This window comes from Taudactylus pleione, unplaced genomic scaffold (genome assembly GCF_031769625.1).
Source record: "Taudactylus pleione unplaced genomic scaffold, aTauple2 ptg000012l, whole genome shotgun sequence".
In the NCBI taxonomy this organism is placed as follows: domain Eukaryota; kingdom Metazoa; phylum Chordata; class Amphibia; order Anura; family Myobatrachidae; genus Taudactylus; species Taudactylus pleione.
The window spans coordinates 5,609,649-5,624,685 of NW_028284415.1; the positions used below are offsets into that span (position 1 = coordinate 5,609,649).

General features: G+C 45.4%; 1 protein-coding gene across 4 annotated transcripts in view; it reads left to right on the forward strand.

Moving 5' to 3' along the window:
* The window catches only part of RHOT1 (ras homolog family member T1), an 89,493-nt gene that overhangs the window by 33,744 nt on the left and 40,712 nt on the right, over positions 1 to 15,037 (forward strand). For all 4 annotated transcript variants that reach the window (XM_088468566.1, XM_088468568.1, XM_088468570.1 and 1 more), the window contains exons 12-14: positions 1,178 to 1,262; positions 1,478 to 1,623; positions 2,110 to 2,210. In XM_088468566.1, coding sequence (XP_088324692.1) covers positions 1,178 to 1,262; positions 1,478 to 1,623; positions 2,110 to 2,210 — 332 coding nt within the window. The remainder of the gene's footprint in view (positions 1 to 1,177; positions 1,263 to 1,477; positions 1,624 to 2,109; positions 2,211 to 15,037) is intronic.

Sequence of the window (15,037 nt, forward strand, 5' to 3'; positions counted from 1 at the left end):
CTGAGCTCTATAGATGAGCAAAGTGTTTAGCTTATATGTCATTGTCCTTTCTAGAGGTGATATTTGCCTTTAATGTTGCGAGCATGCTGCTGTGATCTGATCTGAATTTTAATATGTTTTTCTTTTTGCATGTGTGAAATCTTTGTTGCTATGTATACAATCTGAGGGCTAAATGTAATAGCCTGCGAGCCGGCGCCACTGCGGGAATGCATGCGAGTATGCCCGTATTATTAAAGCTGCAAGCATGTTAAAGGATAAACCGACCTGGCTTATCCTTTAACCTGCTTTAATAATACAAGCATATTTGCATGTATTCTTTTAGCATCGGCGGCTTGCAGGCTATTACATTTAGCCCTTAGTGTTTTATCAATCTAGCTGTGGAGGAACTCCAGAATAAAGCAGTATTGTCTGAGTGATCACTACCAACAGAGTTATGCCACATGGATTGAAGATATTAACACAATTTCTCTTTTTAAATTGCCTAATCAAATCTGAATGTAAAGACATAGATATAGGGACATGGTCATGAACAATTACATAATTCATGCAAGCCTTTGCAAATTTAGAAAACATTTTTGGGACATAAGCATATGACCATATGCGCAAGTGTGTCCTATCAGGATGTAAATAAAAGGAGTAGTCTCATTGTAAAGAACAGGATACCCTCTAATGGGCAATCAGTTCTAATTGTGTGCTGGTAAATTAAATGTTATTAGTAAATTGTGTTTGGTAACACTCCTCTCTTTCCAGCCCATATCACTGCAGGGGTTGAATTGGCACCTCCACCCTTTCCTTGAATTAACTGGATGACTACTACAGTATAGTGAAGTTCCATTCCGTCCCAGTGACTTGAGCAAAGTTCTCCTTTAGTAGACTTTGGCTGTGATGTTGAGTTAGCTAATCAAAAATAAACAGAACCATTAACAAATAGGAAATTCTTAAGCATCTTTGCTGGTACACAATTCTTGCCTGTCATATAAGAATGGGAGATAAATTGGTGCACAGGAAACATATGCTGTAACCCATATAGTAAATAGGCAGTGGACAGGGACAATATAGCTGTTTATACAGTTACGTTTATTGAAAGCCATAGGATATAGGAAGACTGAAAACAGGAGTTGGGTCTGCATCACCCTTTTCATTATCAATAGAATTCACATTATTTCTTATGTTTCAGGCTTAAAGTCCCTGTGGATTGTACGACGGAGCTGAATCATCATGCTTACTTGTTCTTGCAAAGTATCTTTGACAAGCATGATCAGGTAAATTTAATTTGTCTCCATGCCATATCTGCCTAGCAGAGACCATTATCCACCAATGTAATGTAGTCTGTGACAATTAATTGCATGCACTGTATGAAGGCCAAGCTCCAATTCCTCCTGTATCGTGACTTAAACCAACATGGAATCTTATTGGATTCTTCTTGTGATGAGACATTCAAGTGAGGATTGAATTTGTCTTGTCTTATCCATGACAGGACAGAGACTGTGCCCTATCTCCAGAAGAGCTGAAAGATTTATTTAAAGTTTTCCCTTATATGCCCTGGGGTCCTGATGTCAATAACACTGTCTGTACCAATGAGAAGGGATGGATCACATACCAAGGTTTCCTGTCTCAGTGGACGTGAGTATATCTGTGCTGTTTTCTGATATATGGTACATAGAGGATACCCCTCTAATGCACGGCCTGCCATTGCTATGTATGCAGTTTGTTTTAGGTGCTTTCTGCATAGGTAGGGCATAAAAAGTCCTCTGATACAGATAGAGTAGTCATCCAAACCGTTCAAAGTCTTGTTCTGAAGGTGGTCCTTGACTCAGGTCCTCTAGATGTATGTGTTGATGATGTCCTCTTCAATACACTTTTAGACCTGTATAATGCTTAAACCCCACCATTCTAGAAGTCCTGCAACAGAACTAAAAAACTTTCAGATGGAGAAGGCAGGTTATGACATTACCATTAACACTCGCATCCCATATGTGGCACTCATGGGCAATACAGAGGCATTTTAGCTGTAACATCTACTTAGTCATGATGTTTCTGCTGTGACTTCACCTTCCACACTGTAGAGATGAACATTGTATATTCCTCTTTCTTCTGCTCTTACTTTAGGTTGACGACATACTTAGATGTTCAGCGGTGTCTGGAATATCTGGGTTATTTGGGTTATTCCATAGTAACAGAACAAGAGTCTCAGGCCACTGCAGTCACAGGTAGTTTGGATATCATCTTGCATGCATATGATTAATTAGAATGGATTGATGTATGATATATACAGTGGTAATCCAGGACCCAAATACTACATTTTGTAACTGTCAGATGAGTGGTTGTGGTTTCCTGTTCCCAAGAAAAAAATGTTGGTAGTTACTAGATATGAGCGGTTTGGATTCTGTGGAATCCGAACCGCTCCGAACACCGGGGATCCGAGTCCGTTCCTGCCTAACTCAGATCCCAATACGAGGCCGAACGTCATCCTCCCGATGTCTGATTCTCGTGAGAGTTCGTCTCTATATAAGGTGCAGCAACTGGGACTCCGCCCCATTCGCTGTTCACTCGCACGCTGCGCACTGCTCTGCAATGTGTCTCTGCATATGTTAAAGTGGCTGTGCTGGTAAAGTGACTGTAGGGGGCACACTGCACACTGATGTATGCTGCTCTGCTCTGCTGATTAACGTAGCTGTAGTAGCCTGTGTCCACTCCAGACTCACAAGTGGCTGTGCTGTTAAGTGACTGTGTATAGGGGGGGCACACTGTACGCTGAAGTATGCTGCGCTATATTCTGCTGATTAAAGTGGCTGTGTCCAGACTCAAGTTGCTGTATGTACAAGGCATGCTGATGTATGCTGCGCTGTACTCATGCCCATCTGCTCCAGTGTAAAAAAAAAAAAAAAGTCAAATAATATTTCTTCTTCAGGGTCCATAGGCCCCACAGGGAGACCTTGGGGGCGTAGGTGATGGATCTGGAATCCGGGCACCACGCAGTTAAAAGCTTTCGGCTCCCAGGATGCACTTGGTCCACTCTCCCTATACCCCGCCCATGAGCCAGAGGCACCTCAGTTTCATTGGTGCCCAGCAGGAGTCGGTCACCATTACGCGGGGGGCCTCCTAGGCAACCCTTAAGCTTTTTTTTTTTTTTTGTATGACAAGTTACTACTAGAGTGTGCACACCAGTACAGAACTGGGGATCTCGGCGGGCATCCCGGGGTCAGTGCTAGCCTTGGCCCCGGAGGAAGACCCAGACTGCAGCCGTACGCTAAGGGGACAGGTAAGGCAGGTCATCGTTCGCGGTGACCTGCTTGATATCAGCAGTCATACCTCCGGTCTCTGGGGACAGACTGGAGGTGCTGAGGGTGGATACAGGCTCTAGCCACCGCGCTCCACTGGACCACCAGGGACAATTGGTGCTGGAACCAGCTCCCAGGGGGGTTAAAGATCAGCAAGGGGAGACAGCTTCCCCATTAAAACGGCTCCTCCCCTCAGCTCGGGGCGTCTTTCCTCTGATGTCTGGCTTCTCTGAGCTGTTCTCCTCCTCTGACCACGCCCCTTCTGAGGTCTCCGGCGGCCATTTTCTTCATGGTGCAGTCGCAGCTCTCAGCGTAGGGTCTGGTCCTCCTACATACCTCAACCTGGGGTCAGCATATGTAGCACTATAGCCTACCAGACACTGAGTCTGTGTAGTTGAGTGTAGTGTCAGACTAAAGATTTGGGACTCATAAGACAGGCGCTTTAAACATAATACTTAAAAATTGATACATATTTATACATCCCTTCTGTTGGAACGTGGAGATGGCACATGTATTGAAAATGATCTATTCCTTTCAGTCTTCTCAACTCAGATGTGGGGAGATCATGAAAAAGAAACAAATCTATACATGTGTAGACCAATTTCTCTTCTATAGAAAGATAGTTCAAAGAAATCCTCTTTATCCACCCTGTATATCTGTGAATGATAATCAGCGTACCCTGACTCTCACACTCAATAATATGGTGCGCCGCGTGTCAAGGTATCTTTGCCACCCAGGAACATGCCCACCACAAGTGATCCGTGTACCAAGTATCCCAGAAATAGATGTAACGTACCGCACTCACAATCAGTGCAGTGGTTTTTCAACGCATACGTTTCTTTTAACCTGCTAATGAATTTTTCAAAAGTTGGAGGGCGTACCCTACTCATATATATTTTATTTATTTTCATTGTTTGAAATCTTCTGGACAATGTAAATTTCCATTGGATCACTAGTGATCCTTTTTTGTATGGAAATTCCGCGTTGTTTGGTATTTTTCTAATAATAAAATAATTTTCTGCTTGGTCTGGATTATCCACTTGGATTTATTTTTTTTACACCTGAAGAAAAGAAGCGGGTATAGGAAACAGAAAAATACCACACAAAGATACCTTGATATGCCTTCAAAGAGCTACATTTGATCGTGAGTAGAGTACGTCCTCCATCTTTTGAAAAATTCATTAGCAGGTTTAAAGAAACTTGATATATAGAAGTAGTGGTTAAATTTGTTTTTATTTTGTACAGTGCATTTGAGTCCAAAGTGGTAAATTTTGTACTGTTTTTATTGAGACAATATGTGGTATGAATAAATATAACCGATTGAACTTGCACTTCAGCGCAGAATTTCTTTCTTCTTTTTTAGCTAAAGCTATAGATAGCTGGGCCGATGCACTTGAGGACTCCTTTCCCCTCTGAACCTCCTGAGAATCAGGTGTCATTGGTTGGCCACATTAGGCATTGGGCTGCATATATTTGTTGAGGCTGCTCTGGATGCCAGTCTACTGACCTCCAGAGTCTCGGCCGTGTCTGCTCACCATTCCCTGTTGCTGTGCTCTTGGAGGGCGGGTGCTGATTCTAAGAAAGGCCTGGAAGCCTTACCATACAATAGGGAGATCTTGTTTGGTCCAGATCTGGACAAGATTGTTGACACATTGGCAGCATCGAAATCTGCATTTCTGCTTTCAGCATCTGCCCCTTCAAAGTCTCGAGCCTCTTCCTTTCGGTACTTTCCTCCGAAAGGACAGTCCTTTCCTAGATAGTCAGCTGCCAAGAAGGCTGCCAAGCCTAAGAAACACGCCTGGAGCACTAGACGCCCTGCTTCCAGACCAGAGGATAAACCCTCAGCCTGACGGGGCGGGCCTCCCTCTGGGGGATCCCAGAGTGGGAGGCCGACGACTTCAGTTCGCCCAGTGCTGGTGTCAAACCACCAAGGACGCTTAGGTAAGAGAAGTGGTCTCTCGCGGGTACGCCCTCTCATTCCTTCGAAGACCTCCTCAACAGTTTTTCTGTACAGGCCCTTCTTCAGACAAGAACAAGGCCTTACAGATCCAGAAAGCTATACAGTACTTGCTGCAGGCAGGGGTAATTGTGCCAGTCCCACTATCCCAGCGAGGGACTGGTTATTATTCTACTCTTTCTGGTGCAGAAGCCGAATGGATCTCATCGGCCTATCTTCAACATCAAATCCCTGAATAAATTCCTCAGGGTGCCCAGGTTCAGGATGAAAACCCTATGCTCCATCATACTGGCTATGGAACCTCGGGATTGTATGGTATCACTGGATATTCAGGAGGCATACCTACATGTCCCTATAACACCCTCTCACCAGCTTTATCTCCGGTTTCCTATACTACAGCAACACTTCCAGTTCCGGGCCGCCAACCTTTGTCCTGTCCACAGCTCCAAAGGTGTTTACCAGAGTTATGGCTCACATGGCGGCCCATCTGCGGAATCGGGGTATCCGACTACTACCATACCTGGACGACCTCCTCCTGTTGGCAGGTTCTCCAGAAGTGCTTCGCCACCACCTGCAACTGACAATTGCCTTTCTACAGGCGCACGGTTGGTTAATCAATTGGAAAAAGTCCTCCCTGAATCCCTCGCAGAGGATGATTCATCTGGGGGCCCTACTGGATTCTCAACAGCAGAGAATCTTTCTGACTTCAGACAAGATCTCCACATTACAACTACGAATACACAGATGTCTCCACAGCCTCCGGGTGTCAATTCACTCGGCGATGCATGTTCTGGGATCCATGGTGTCCACCTTTGACAAGGTGGAATATGCTCAATTTCATTCCAGGCCTCCTGCAGGGGCTGATCCTCTCCAGATGGAACGGATTGCCCCATCGGATCAAAGCTCAGACAATAGTGCTCTCTCCGGAGGTGCGTCTGTCTTGGTGGCTGTTGACGTCTCATCTAACCAAGGGTCGCTCCTTTTGGATCTCAGACTGAGTACTCCTAACAACGGACGCCAGTCTCCAGGGCTGGGGTGCAGTGACCGGTCCGCACTCTTTTCAGGGTCGTTGCACAGCAGTCGAAGCAACACTCCCAATCAACATATTGGAACTTCAGGAAAACCCGTGCAGGTTCAGTCCGGCCACGGTAGCTTACATCAACCACTAAGGAGGCACTCTAAGTCGGGCAGCAATGACAGAAGTGTCACGCATTCTGACATGGGCACAGTGTCATCTCCCGACCATTTCAGCAGTGTTCATCCCGGGAGTTCTCAATTGGGAAGCGGACTTCCTCAGCCATCACAACGTGCATCCAGGGGAATGGTCTCTTCACCAAGAGGTGTTTCAACTCCTAGTGGCCTCCCTGGAGGTGGACCTCATGGCCTCCCGACACAATCACAAATTACCAGTGTACGGGTCCAGAACAGGAGATACCGAGGCAACCTTGGTGGATGCTCTGTCAGTGAAGTGGACCTTCCAGTTTGTGTACCTGTTTCCCCCTGTCTCCCTTTGTCCTCAAGTTCTTGGTCAAAGGTCAAACAAGACAGAGGCACTGTCCTGCTGGTGGCACCAGCTTGGCCCAGGCGTCATTGGTACTCCCGGTTTTCTGAGTCTCTCCATCGACACTCCGTTCCTATTGCCTCAATGTCCGGACCTGTTGTCTCAGGGTCCTTGCCTTTACCAGGACCTGGATTGTCTGTCTTTGATGGTGTGGCTCTTGAGACATCCCTCCTAAGGTCCAAAGGATTCTCTTGCTCTGATGCTTAGAGCGCGTAAGCCAGCTTCTGCTAGGATCTACCACAGAGTGTGGCATACATATTTCCCAAGGTGTCCTCAGGTATTTTGGATTTCAAGTGTCCTGGCTTTTCTTCAAGCTGGATTGACCTCTGCCTCCACCTGGCCTCGTTGAAAGTGCATGTCTCGTTGAAAGTGCATGTTTCTGCTCTGTCAGTATGGTTTCAACTTGCTCCGCTTCCAGATATCCACACTTTCCTCCAGGGTGTCCTCTGGATTCAACCTCCCTTTGTCCCCCCCAGTGGCTCCTTGGGATTTGCCCGTAGTTCTTCGGGCCCTCCAGGGTCCTCCATTTGAACCACTAGATTCGGTGGAACTCAAGTGGTTAACATCTAAGACTCTTTTTCTTCTGGCAATTGCATCCGCCAGGAGGGTGTCGGATTTGGGAGCACTCTCCTGTCGCTCTCCTTTTCTGATATTTCACCAGGACAGGGCTGTGCTTCGCACTCGCCCTGGATTCCTTATTTCTAGTTTCCACATTAATGAGGAGATTTATAGTCCCGGCCTTTCAATCACCGGACCTCTCGGCAGATGAAGCCTCTTGGATTTGGTCCACGCCGTCAGGATTTACGTGGACCGTACCACTTCCCTCCGAAAATTGGACTCCTTAATTGTGCTCCTATGGATTTCACAAGAAAGGATGGCCAGCCAATAAACAAACATTGGCTAGACGGCTTCGTATGACTATCTCAGAGGCCTACACGCAGGCAGGCCTTCCTGTTCCGGCTTCTGTTAATACTCTGATCTGTGGGTCCCTCATGGGCAGCTCGCCGTGGTGCCTCAGCTGTATAAGGCGGCCCCGTGGTCATCTGTCCAGACATTTCTAAGGTTCTATGCCTTTTGATACCTTCACCTCTCAGGAAGCTTCCTTTGGGCGCTGGATTCTCCTATCAGCGCAGGAGCGTCCCCACTCTTAAAAAGACTGCTTTGGGACATCCCCAAGGTCTCCCTGTGGAGGCTATGGACTCTGAAGAAGAAAATGAGTTATGGTAAGAACTTACCTTTGTTAACACTCTTTCTTCGAAGTCCATAGGGTCCACAGGGCACCCGCCCCGACGCACCTGGCTTCTTATGGGCTATGTTGCAGGTCGCTGGTTTTCCTTCTTCTTTTTTGTGAGAATGTGATTCTTGAGTGTACCAGTCTTCCTTCTCTCTTATCCTCCTTCGGCCTTTGGCTTGTTACGAACTGAGGTGGCTCGGGGGCGGGGTGTAGGGAGAGTGGACCAAGTGCATCCTGGGAGCAGAAAGCTTTTAACTGCCTGGTGCCCGGATTCCAGATCCATCACCTACACCCCCAAGGTCTCCCTGTGGATCCTATGGACTTCAAAGAAAGAGAGTTAACAAAGGTAAGTTCTTACCATAACTCTCATTTTTTATTTTTTAAAGTAAAAAAAAATAAAAAAAAATTAATAAAATGTAAAAAAAACTTTTTGTGCTGTATCCCACTGTATACTGTATACAAGCACTGTGACTCCTTGGGCCATAGCCCTCTGTATATATAAGCACCGTGACTCCTTGGGCCATAGCCCTCTGTATATATAAGCACCGTGACTCCTTGGGCCATAGCCCCTCTGTGTTTACAAGCACCGTGACTCCTTGGGCTGTAGCACTCTGTGTATACAAGCACTGTGACTCCTTGGACCGTAGCCCTCTGTGTATACAAGCACCGTGACTCCTTGGGCCATATCCCTCTGTGTATACAAGCACCGTGACTCCTTGGGCTGTAGCCCTCTGTGTATACAAGCACCGTGACTCCTTGGGCTGTAGCCCTCTGTGTATACAAGCACCGTGACTCCTTTGGACGTAGCTTTCTGTGTATGCAAGCACTGTGACTCCTTTGGACGTAGCTCTCTGTGTATACAAGCACCGTGACTCCTTGGGCCGTAGCCCACTGTGTATATAATTACTGTGACTCTGCTGGCCATACCCCACTGGGTGGGTAGGAGAACCCAAGGACAATTCCATCTTGCGCTACATTTCATTTCTGCCACTGTTGTGTGGCAATGTTTCATAGATGTGCTTTGAACTGATGCGCCTGTGCCACTGCTCTGTTGTTTGGTAACCAGTCAGCCCACTGCAGCCTTGGGCCAACAATGGTGAAAACAATATTGTGAGATTGTCTAAATTGACTGTAAATGACTAGAAATTAATGTTATTTAGGTTAATAATATTCTAGGAACAAAAAAATGGGGGGGGGGGAATTGGCACTTTAAAAACACAAACTGTTTTGAACTTTGCTCCTCCCCCTCTATACAATAGCTGCCAGGAATTGTCAGGTTTTTTTTCTTAGTGCCCATGGGAGCCTGGTATGGTTTGTCTTACTGCTAGTCAGCCTGGTGTTTTTTTTTCGTTTACCTTCTTTATTTTTATGCTCTTGGTCTGCCCTTACCATGGTATGGTCTCTGGGAGGATCCACAATCACAGGCGTGTATTTGGAATCTCCAGCTTTGCCTACCTTCAGGCAGGGGAGCCACAAGAGTGCACCAAGTACAGACAAAGCCGGTAAGCAGGGTGCCGGTCTTCTACCGTATTCAATTTAAAATACTTACACTCACACATAAAGCTATTAACCAAACCACACCAACATACATCTCTTCATTTATCTCAAAATATCTTCCAACCCAACATCTCCGCTCTGCACAAGATCTGCGTCTCTCATCCCTGCGCATTACTTGTTCCCATGCACGGTTACAGGACTTTTTTCGGGCTGCACCCACCCTGTGGAATTCCCTCCCACGCACAATATGACTTTCCACTAGTTTCCAAACATTCAAGCGTTCTCTGAAAACTCACCTCTTCAGACAAGCTTATCAGATTCCAGGACCGCCCACCTAACCTTTTATAGCTCCCTATCTAACTCTCTTCTTATAGTAAACACCTATCATATCTTCTCTTTCTTCAATTTAACATCCTCCTAACCCTAGGCCAACTTTCCAGTGTGATTGATTATACAGCCCACCAAGAACATCTGCAATCGGGCTGGACCAATTTGCAATATGTAGCACCTATCCTTGTGTATCAACATCTATTTCCCTATAGATTGTAAGCTTGCGAGCAGGGCCCTCTTACCCTTATGTATGTCTTTTATGTATGTATGTATGTATGTATGTATGTCTTTTACAACCCAGTATAATGTTAATTCAAATTGTAAAGCGCAATAAATAATAGTACAAGCTGCTGTCTCCTCCCTTCAGGTTGTGAAGTGTTAGAGACAGGGAGGGGGCTGGGCATACAATGGTGGCTGCATGGCCAGGCAAAGGGGGAAGACAGATTACAGCCCCTCTATTCCATTAAAGTGGTAGGTTTGCTGCCTATTCTCCCTTTCTTTATTTCTAATGTCTGGTAATTTATCCAGGAGCCTCCCCAACAATGGAGATAATGTAGTGAAAACATTTCTCTGTTAAAAATATCAGGCTAATGGGACTCATATCTCTGAGAGGGATAGCCCCAATTCCCTGTTCTGCCAAGGAATTGAGGAAATTAAACATGTTTAACAATCTTAATGCCATGATCCCGACCCGAAATGCTCCTAAAGCTGGTTACTAGTCTACCACATCCGAGAGTATACATCCCATCTTGGGGAAGTATTAATGCGAGTTTAGTAAAAACACTCGTATTTCTGCTTTAGTAGTGGCTACTAGACATGCCCTCTGGCTGAAATCCTGGCGAGCAGATTCTGAATCCAAGTGGGCTTTGGAGTCTCTGCCTTTTGGGGGGTGGGTTTCTTTTAGGCCAGAATTGGATAAGATCATTCCCCTGGCTACGGGAGATAAGAGTTTACTTGTTCGGTCTTCCTCTCCTTTCGCTAGAGCCTACAGTTTCATCCACATTGCATGGTAAAGCAGCTCCTTCCTGAGGAGGTCATTCCAGAAGTACGTAGGCTTGGACGGGACGTTATCCAGTCTCCAGGCTTTTAAACAAACCTACAGCATGACTGGTTCAGGTATAGGTGGTTGGAGATCACTATCGATGCCTGGGCGAAGGCTACTGTCTCAAGAGGATACAAGATAGACCTCTTGAGTCCTCCTACTCAGTATTTCATCACCGCAGGTTGTTGAGGATAGCGATGTGCACAAGAGTCCTCAAGAATCTATTAGCCTCAGATGTGATCATTCCTTTTCCTCTAGAACAGAGAGGGTTAGCTTTACTCCAACCTGTCCCTTGTGCAGACGGGTCCTTTCGACCCATTCTAAATTTAAATCCTTTAATGTTTATCTACATGTCGAGTACTTCAGCTTGGAGTTGTGAGGTGTGGTAGCATGGAATTAGGGGACTTTATGGTGTCTAGACATCATAGATGCCTATCTACATGTTTCCATTTGGAAGGGACACCATCACCTCCTTCATTTTGCTATACAGGCCCATTATCGGGTTCCTGCTTTTCCCTTTGGACTTACTACTGCACCCTGTGTTTTCACCAAGATCATGGTGGTCATGACCATCTACCTGAGGATCTTGGGAATGATTGTTGTTCCATACTTGGATGACGACCTGTTCAAGGCTCCCACCCTCTCCAGAGACTCTGCACACAGGTGCGCTTGTCAGAGGAGGATATCACATTGATATATTTTCAATTATGCAAAGTCAATTATGCAAAGTTCAACTTGTTTCTGACTCAAAGGATGATGTTTTTGGGAATTCACTCTGACACACCATCAATGGGTGTTCCTCAACTTGTGAATGGAAGTAGGCAAACTGTACCACCTCTACAGAGACAGAATCCCACCAACTGAACAAGTAGGCAAACTGTACCACCTCTACAGGGACAAAATCCCAACAACTGGACAACTTTGGACCGATGACACGGTGCATTATCCTGCTGCAATATTCCATCGTTGTGGGGGTTCATGAAGCCAACGAAGAGCTGCAAAAGGTCATCAAGCAATGCAACATAGCAGTTACAGGTCAATGACGTGTTCAGGTGGACTAGTGGATCCAACCCATGCCACGTAGAGGGGGGGTTAGGCACTTAGAGGGGGGATTAGGGTTAGGCACTTAGAGGGGAGGTTAGGCACCCCTAAGGGAGGGTTAGGGTTAAGAGAGGGAATTAGGTTAGCGATACTTACCTTAGGGACGATCGGGATTTTCACCCTTGCTGGGCTGCCGCTGTCGAGATATTTTCACTGAGTAAGCAGCAGCCACTCATTTATTATATGAGGAGTGTCAAACTAATAGCACTATTTCTGTTTGAATAAACTTTGCCACTATTGGTAGTTATAACTTTACCTGTGCGCCCCCGCATATACTACACCCCCTCCACCCCTCCCCCCCCTCCTCTTAAGGTATGAAGGCCTTGGGTAAACTAACACTGCTACTCAACGGTGGGTGTGAAAAGTCCTCGTATTAGATGAGTTTCAACATAGTGTAATTACATGCAAAAATGGAATTCCAGTACTAATCCATTATCCAACACCTTGGACAGTGCCATTAACCCGGGAAACCATAAGTTTTGAAGGACTCAACAACAACAACTACATTTCAGAAAATAGGGGCATTTGCACCCACCGTTGAGTAACAATGTGAGTTTACCAAAGGAGTTTAGTGAGTGCAGTATATATTTTATTTCAACCTTGTCCCATTATCCACAGTGTACACTATTGCTATCTTTCCTCTCTTTCTGTACACATTAAACACACCCACTTTTGAGAAATCACTCTATATCAGTAGGATTGGAGAAACGCCAGGACCACTCCTTTCCATAATACTTCAGTTTTAGGCATTAAATTGAATAATCCCAGGTTCTGGGCTGCACACTCTACCTAGCAGCAAACTTAACATCTGTGGCGCAGGTCAAACTCTGACCTCATGCATTTTCAAAATGCCAGGTTCCAAACATCACTACCTATAGCTCACTGTTCAAGTGTCCCCAATGGAATAGGAATAAAGGATTTTAAGTACAAAAGCCTTCTCTCAACATAGAGAACACCAGTATTTATTCCATCTGGGAGGTTGAGGGCAGAGACTGTAGGTCTAGGAATACAACGTCAGTCTGCATGTCCCTCACAAACTGAGTGACAACCCGAAGAAGATTATCTGGAGGCCAATGTGTAGTTAGATGGATATCATTCTGCCGACCATGGTTGCTAGAGCATTAGAAGAAAAGTATTATAGGGACCATAGTTGATTATTCACCTTAAGGACATAATTAAGATAGAGATTTGGTGTTGGAGAAATACACAAATGTGCCAGAAAAACTGAGACACCTGTCTAGTAACATGTAGGTCCGCCTTTCGATTGGATTACAGCAGCAACACAATGGGGGCATGCATCCATGAGCTCTCTGAAGTACTGTGTAGATAGTGTATACCATGCCGCCTGTATAATGGTCCACCATTCCCTAATATTTGCCAGTGGTGTAACCCTGCCATTGATGGCACATGAACTGCATCCCACATGAGTTTTATTGGGTTCAAAACCAGCAAACAAGGGGGCCAACTCATGATGCTAAACTCAAAGGAATGCTCCTCCAGCCATAATCTGGTGGTTATGGACCTGTGCGGTGATGCTTTGCCATGCTGAAAGAGCCCACTCCATTTGAGTGAATGCATGACATGAATGGGTGCAAATGATTTGCAATGTAGCGCCCGCCGGTCATTGATGCCTGCAGCTGTATCAGAGGTCCTAATACGTGCCAGCTGAAAACACCCCACACCACAGCAGAGCTACCACACCTAGGGACTTTCCCTTGTTGGCATGTAGTCCATTGCCTTGTGGGGTTTTCTCTACATATGTAATCGTCCATCTATCCGAAACAATTCGAACCTCAACTCGTCGGAATAGGCTACATGTTTCCAGTTATATTGCATCCTGTGGCGATGTTCATGAGCCCAGGAGATGCACAGAAGCCTTTTGCCGTGGTGTCAGTAATGGGACCCGAGAGGTCTGTTGGCTCTAGTACCCCATAGTAGAAAGGAAACGTTGTTATCTTTTGGCAATGTCATGCACAGTCGGATGTTACAATGTGTGCCAAACACCACTGTTCTCACAATCATCTGGAGTTTTTCGCCGGTGTCACACGCTGGATGTTTTCCTCTTCCGGAGATGGAGTGACCCATCTCTTGCAGACCTATCATCAAGTCTCAGTCATAGTGTATATGTGTGTGTATATATATATATATATATATCAGGTCCATAAATATTGGGACATTGACAGAATTTTCAGATTTTGGCCTCTATTCACCACCACAATGGTTTTGAAATGAAACAAACAAGATGTGCTTTAACTGCAGACTTTCAGATTTAATTTGAGGGTAATTACATCCAAATCGGGTGAACGGTGTAGGAATTACAACAGTTTCAATATGTGCCTCCCACTTTTTAAGGGGCCAAAAGTAATGGGACTATCAACTCAAAAGCTATTTCATGGACAGGTGTGGGCTATTCCCTCGTTATTTCATTATCAATTAAGCAGGTAAAAGGTCTGGAGTTGATTCTAGGTGTGACATTTGCATTTGGAATCAGTTGCTGTCAACTCTCAATATGAGATCCAAAGAGCTGTCACTATCAGTGAAGCAAGCCATCATTAGGCTGAAAAATCAAAACAAACCCATCAGAGAGATAGCAAAAACATTAGGTGTGGCCAAATCAACTGTTTGGAACATTCTTAAAAAGAAAGAACGCACCGGAGAGCTCAGCAACACCAAAAGACCTGGGAAGACCACAGAAAACAACTGTGGTGGATGACAGAAGAATTATTTCCCTGGTGAAGAAAAACCCCTTCACAACAGTTGGCCAAATCAAGAACACTCTCCAGGAGGTAGGTGTATATGTGTCAAAGTCAACAATCAAGAGAAGACTTCACAAGAGTGAATATAGAGGGTTCACCACAAGATGCAAACCATTGGTGAGCCACAAAAACAGGAAGACCAGATTAGAGTTTGCCAAACAACATCTAAAAAAGCCATTACAGTTCTGGAACAACATCCTATGGACAGATGAGACAAAGATCAACTTGTACCAGAGTGATGAGAAGAGAAGGAAAGGAACTGCTCATAATCCAAAACA